The sequence below is a fragment of the Mandrillus leucophaeus genome, unplaced genomic scaffold, assembly GCF_000951045.1.
Source record: "Mandrillus leucophaeus isolate KB7577 unplaced genomic scaffold, Mleu.le_1.0 Scaffold859, whole genome shotgun sequence".
Lineage (NCBI taxonomy): Eukaryota > Metazoa > Chordata > Mammalia > Primates > Cercopithecidae > Mandrillus > Mandrillus leucophaeus.
The window spans coordinates 222,760-229,454 of NW_012109352.1; the positions used below are offsets into that span (position 1 = coordinate 222,760).

General features: G+C 45.8%; 1 protein-coding gene across 6 annotated transcripts in view; it reads right to left on the reverse strand.

Annotated features, from left to right (window-relative positions):
- The window catches only part of SUMF2 (sulfatase modifying factor 2), a 16,334-nt gene that overhangs the window by 8,686 nt on the left and 953 nt on the right, over positions 1-6,695 (reverse strand). For 5 of the 6 annotated variants that reach the window (XM_011968741.1, XM_011968747.1, XM_011968745.1 and 2 more), the window contains exon 2: positions 3,889-4,045. The exons of the other annotated variant lie outside the window; for it this stretch is intronic. In XM_011968741.1, coding sequence (XP_011824131.1) covers positions 3,889-4,045 — 157 coding nt within the window. The remainder of the gene's footprint in view (positions 1-3,888; positions 4,046-6,695) is intronic. 6 annotated transcript variants of the gene reach the window in all.

A 6,695-nucleotide genomic window follows, 5' to 3' on the forward strand; every position in this document is an offset into this window, starting at 1 on the left:
CTCGAACTCCTGACCTCGTGATCTGCCCGCCTCCGTCTCCCAAAGTGCTGGGATTACAGGTGTAAGCCACCATGCCCAAATTAACTTTTATTTATTTTAATCATTTATTTATTTATTTATTATTATTATTATTATTATTTATTTTTTTTTGTTTAGACAGAGTCTCACTCTGTGGCCCAGGCTTGAGTGCAGTGGGGTGATCTCAGCTCACTGCAACCTCTGCCTCCTGGGTTCAAGCGATACTCCTGCCTCAGCCTCCTGAGTAGCTGAGATTACAGGTGCGTGCCACTACACCCTGCTAATTTTTGTATTTTTAGTAGTGACAGGGTTTCACCATGTTGGTCAGGTTGGTCTTGAACTCCTGACATTGTGATCTGCCCGCCTCAGCCTCCCAAAGTGCTGGGATTACAGGGATGAGCCACCGTGCCCGGCCGGTCATTTATATTTTTGAGACCAGGTCTCACTCTGTCACCCAGGCTGGAGGGCAGTGATGCAACCATGGCTCACTATAGCATCGACCTCCTGGGTTCAAGCGATTCTTGTGCCTCAGCCTCCTGATTTATTTTAATTATTTATATTTTGGACTGGGTCTTACTCTGTCACCCAGACTGGAGTGCAGTGGCACAATCACAGCTCACTGCAGCCTTGACCTCTTGGGCTCAAGCAATTTTCCCTCCTCAGCCTCTCAAGTAGCTGTGACTACAGGTGCATGCCACCATACCTGGCTAATTTTATAGAGATGGGGTCTCACTATGTTGCCCAGGCTGGTCTAAAAATTCTGAGCTCAAGTGATCCACCCACCTCGGGCTCCCAAAGTGTTGGGATTACAGGCATGAGCCACTGCGCCCAGCAGTTCTGTGAGTTTGACAAAGCATATAGTCACTACAATAATCAAGATACAGAATAGTTCCATTGGTCACCTCTAAAAAAATTTCTCTGCAACTCACCAACCACAGACCAGGTTTTTTTGTCCCTATAGTTTTGCCTTTCCCAGAATACCATATAACTTGAATCATATAGTATGTAGTCTTCTGGGTCTGGCTGTGGTTTCCTTCACTTAGCAAATGCTTCTGAGATTCATCCATGTTGTTGCCATTAGTAGTCTGTCCCTTTTTATCAATGAGTAGTATCTTACTGTATGGACATACCATATATTGTTTATACACTTACCAGCTGAAGATCATGTGAGTTATCTCCTGTTTTTAGAGATCATGAATAAAGCCACTGAGCAGGAGATTTAAGGGTGGGGAATTCGTCTCTTTTCTGAAAGGTCTCCAGCACGTATCTTTTTTTTTTTTTTCCTTTTTGAGAAAGGATGTTGCCCAGGTTGGAGTGCAGTGGTGCAATCATGGCTCACTACAGCCTCAACCTTCCACACTCAAGTGATCCTCCTGCCTCAACCTCCCTACTAGCTGGGACTACAAGTGCATGCTACCATGAGGGGCTAATTTTTTTTTTTTTTTTTTAAGACAGAGTCTCGCTCTGTCGCCCAGGCTGGAGTGCAGTGGCTGGATCTCAGCTCACTGCAAGCTCCGCCTCCCGCATTTATACCATTCTGCCTCAGCCTCCCGAGTAGCTGGGACTACAGGCGCCCGCCACCTCGCCCGGCTAGTTTTTTGTATTTTTTAGTAGAGACAGAGTTTCACCGTGTTAGCCAGGATGGTCTCGATCTCCTGACCTTGTGATCCGCCCGTCTTGGCCTCCCAAAGTGCTGAGATTACAGGCTTGAGCCACCGCGCCCAGCCTTTTTTACGTTTTTAGTAGATATGGGGTCTGTGTTGCCCAGGATGGTCTCAAACTCCTGGGCTCAAGTGATCCTCCCACGCCAGCCTCCCACATTGTTGGGATTATAGGCGTGAGCCACTGCATCCAGCCCTTCATCACATATCTAATCTCACAACAGTCATCAGAGGTAGGTAACAGGTTTTATTGTTATTATCTCCATTTAACAGATGAAAAACACTGAACCAAATAGAAGTGAAAAATTGGGCTTTTAAAATGGATTTTCGACTGGACGTGGTGGCTCACAGCTGTAATCCCAACACTTCACGAGGCCAAAGCAGACGGATCACCTGAGGTCAGGAGTTCGAGACCAGCCTGACCAACATGGAGAAACCCTGTCTCTACTAAAAATACAAAAATTAGTTGGGTGTGGTGGTGCATGCCTGTAATCCCAGCTACTTAGGAGGCTGAGGCAGGAGAATCACTTGAAACCAGGAGGCGGAGGTTGCGGTGAGCTGAGATTGCACCATTGCACTCCAGCCAGGGCAACAAGAGCAAAACTCATCTCTAAATAAATAAATAAAATAAAATAAAATGGATTTTCAAGGCCAGGCATGGTGGGTCACACCTATAATCCCAGCACTTTGGGAGGCCAAGGCAGAAGGATCACTTGAGCCCGGGAGTTCGAGACCAGCCTGGGCAACAGGGCAAAACCCTGTCTCTACCAAAAACACAAAACAAAATAAGCTGGGTGTGGTAGGGCGCGCCTGTAGTCCCAGCTACTCAGGAGGCTGAGATGGGAGGATGGTTTGAGTCCGGGATGCAGAGGCTGCAGTGAGCTGAGATCATACCACTGAACTTCAGCCTGGGTGACAGAGCCAGACCCTGTCTCAAAAAAATAATAATGATAACAATAATAATAAAATGAATTTTCATATACTTTGGTATGGTTTAGTAAGTTTCAGCAGGCAGATTGTCAGGGTAAGATGGATTGTTATATATATATACATTTTTATATATAACAATATGTACAAATTTATATACTTATTTACTTATTTTTACTTATTCATTTATTTTAGCAGAGATAGAGGTCTCCCTATGTTGCCAGGCTGGTCTCAAACTCCTGAGCTCAAGCAATCCTCTCACCTTGGCCTCCCAAAGTGCTCACATTGCAGGTGTGAGCCACCACACCTAGCCTATAAGGGGAATTTAAAGGACTGTCTACTATGATGTCCCTTCTCCCAATCCCTTTCCCCATGTAGAAGAGGGTTCTGTTGAGTGACTGGCATTTGCTTATATTTCTCAGTGCTATGTCCAGTGTAATGGAAAATGCACTGGCTCAAGAGCCCAGGGATTTGAGTTCCAGGCCAAGCTCATCTACTAACTGAGTCAGTCAAACCTCTTTGGATTTCAGGTTCTTCATCTGAATAACGTATATAACACTTATCCCATAGTACACTGCAAAGATGACATGTGACAGTGAACAAGTTAGTATTCCTTTAGATATTAAGAATGAGGCCAGGTGCAGTGGCTCATACCTGTAATCCCAGCACTCTGGGAGGCTGAGGTGGGGAGATCAGTTGAGGTCAGGAGCTCGAGACCAGCCTGGCCAACATAGTGAAACCCCATCTCTACTAAAAAAATACCAAAAAAAAAATTAGCTGGGTGTGGTGGTGAACACCTGTAATTCCAGCTACTTGGAAATTGCGGAGGCAGAGGCAGGAGGCAGAATTGCTTGAACCCAGGAGGCGGAGGTTGCAGTGAGAGACATCACGCCATTGCACTCCAGTGCCTGCGAGACAGAGTGAGTAAGTCTCCAAAAAAAGAAAGAAAGAAAGAAAGAAAAAATAATGAGATTAGAGAGGGCCTTCATTCCTCCTGGAAGAACACCTCATGTACCTGAAATCTTTGTTGGTGACAGGAAATATGTCAAGGGTAAAGGGTTTCACTGTCGCCTCCTGCACAGGGCCTTCACCATCTTTGCTGTCTGGAGAGGAGGCAGGAGAATTGCTTGAACCCAGGAGGCGGAGGTTGCAGTGAGCGAGATCGCGCCATTGCACTCCAGCGCCTGAGTGACAGAGTGAGTAAGTCTCAAAAAAAAAAAGAAAGAAAAAATAATGAGATTAGAGAGGGCCTTCATTCCTCCTGCAAGAACACCTGACGTACCTGAAATCTTTGTTGGTGACAGGAAATATGTCAATGGCAAAGGGTTTCACTGTTGCCTCCCACACAGGGCCTTCACCATCTCTGCTGTCTGGAGAATTTGTTCCCATCAGGAATCTCCCACCTGGCAGTTGGACCATGCTAGTAGCCTGTCCATTTCCTGCAAAGAAAAAAGAGAGTTATCAGTAATACATGCATATATATAAAACAAGTGGTAATATTTGGATCGTATGCAATACTCATGATAGTATAATAAAACACAATAAAAAATGTGGAGGCTTAAAAATCTGGCTTTAAATTCCTTTTGGGCTGGGTACGGTGGCTTACGCCCTGTAATCCCAGCACTTTTGGAGGCCCAGGCAGGTGGATCACAAGGTCAGGAGATCAAGACCATCCTGGCTAACACGGTGAAACCCCTTCTCTACTAAAAATTAAAAAAAAAAAAAAAAAATTAGCCGGATGTGGTGGCAAGCGCCGGTAGTCCCAGCTACTCAGGCGGCGGAGGCAGGAAAATGGCGTGAAACTGGGAGGCGGAGCTTGCAGTGAGCCAAGGTCACACCACTGCACTCCAGCCTGGGCGACAGAGTGAGACTCCGTCTCAAAAAAAAAAAAAAAAAAAAATTCCTTTTGCGTTTTGTTTGGCTTCACATTCTTGTTCTGCCACTTGATTTGCTGGGAAACCTTAGGCAAATTACTTAATCTGAGATTCAATTTCTTTCTTTTTTTTCTTTTTGTGACAGGATTTCGCTCTGTCACCCAGACTGGAGTGCAGTGGTGCAATCTGGGTTCACTGCAACCTCTGCCCCCGCCGGATCAAGCAATCCTCCCGCCTCAGCCTCCTGAGTAGCTGGGACCACAAGTGTGCACTACCATACCTGGCTAATTTTTGTATTTTTTGTAGAGATTGGGTTTTGTTGTGTCACCCAGGCTGGTCTCAAACTCCTGAGCTCAAATGATCCTTCTACCTCAGCCTCCCAAAGTGCTGGGATTATAGGTGTGAGCCAACACGCCCAGCTGAGATTCAATTTCTTCATCTGAAAAATGGGGATATCTATGAACGACCATAGCTTGTTAATAAAAGAAAAAATAGTAAGTATGAAAAATAGGGATAATATCTCACTATCTCTTAGGTAGTAGCTGTGTCAATTAAAATAACATGGAACCAGGAACAATGGCTCAGAGACAGGGTGCAGAGGCTAAGGCAGGAGAATTGCTTGAGCCCAGAAGTTCAAGGTCATAGTGAGCTATCATTGTGTCACTGCACTCCAGCCTGGGTGACACAGTGAGAACCTGTCTCAAAAAATAAAAAATAAAAAGATAATAGTAACAATAAAATAGCATGGGTGAAATGTTGACCACATGGTAGATTTGCACGTACCTCTTTCTTCCTCTACACAAGCCCTTGTCCCAGCTAGGCGAATTTAGACACTCTACCCTAAAATGCACCTAGCACTTTCTTTCCATTCTTCTGCTCATGCTGTTTCTCTGCCTCTTCCTCTCCACTTACTGAACTCTTATCAGTTATTAGTGATTCTAACCATTATATGCGCCAGAAGAGAAGCATATAATACATACATGTTTGACAGTATATCCCTGGCTCCTGCTATAAGTGCACAATTATTGCCAAATAGTTGAATGAGCACCTTTAGACTTGTATGAATGCCTCAGAAAATCATGGAATTAAAAAGGACGGGCCAGGTGCAGTGGCTCACGCCTGGAATCCCATGCTGGGAGGCCCAGGCGGGCAGATTACCTGAGGTCAGGAGTTCGAGACCAGCCTGGCCAACATGGCGAAAACCCGTCTCTATCAAAAATACAAAAATTAGCCAGGCGTGGTGTCAGGTGCCTGTAATTCCAGCTCTCAGGAGGCTGAAGCAGGAGAATCGCTTGAACCCGGGAGGCGGAGGTTGCAGTGAGCTGAGATCACACCACTGCACTCCAGCCTAGGTGACAACAATGAGATTCCGTCTCAAACAAACAAACCAAAAATTAGCTAGGTGTGATGGTGTCCACCTATAATCCCAACTACTCCGGAGGCTGAGGCAGGAGAATAACTAGAACCTGGGGGCAGAGGTTGCAGTGAGCCAACATCGCGCCACTGCACTCCAGCCTGGGGGTAACAGCAAGACTCTGTCTCAAAATAAATAAATAATAAACAAAAAAGGGTCTTTGCTTCAACCTCCTTATTCCACAGGAGCAAACCAAGACCCGAAAAAGAAATATGACTTAAAGAGCTAGTTAGCAGGAAACAGGACTAGATTCATGTCTCTCTACGGTGCTGTTTCCAATAGGCCACATTTCTTCAGCTTGATGCACCACTTCACAGTGTCTTTCCAAGAAGTGTCTAAGCACTACAACTTCTTTCAAGGCAGAGTCCTCGTCATTTGATGTTCCTCAAGATCCTATCTTTGGCTCTCTTATTCTGACACATTCACACTGATTTCATCCATTTTCAGTTTTTCTTTTTTTTTTTGAGGCGGAGCCTTGCTCTGTCGCCCCGGTCGGAGCGCAGTGGCCCGATCTCGGATCACTGCAACCTCCGCCTCTCTGGTTCAAGCGATTCTCCTGCTTCAGCCTCCTGAGTAGCTGGGACTATAGGCCCCCGCCACCACGCCTGGCTAATTTTTTGTATTTTTAGTAGAGACAGGGTTTCTTTTTTTTTTGTTTTGTTTTGTTTTTTTTTTTTTGAGACGGAGTCTCGCTCTGTCGCCCAGGCTGGAGTACAGTGGCCGGATCTCAGCTCACTGCAAGCTCCGCCTCCCGGGTTTACGCCATTCTCCTGCCTCAGCCTCCCGAGTAGCTGGGACTAC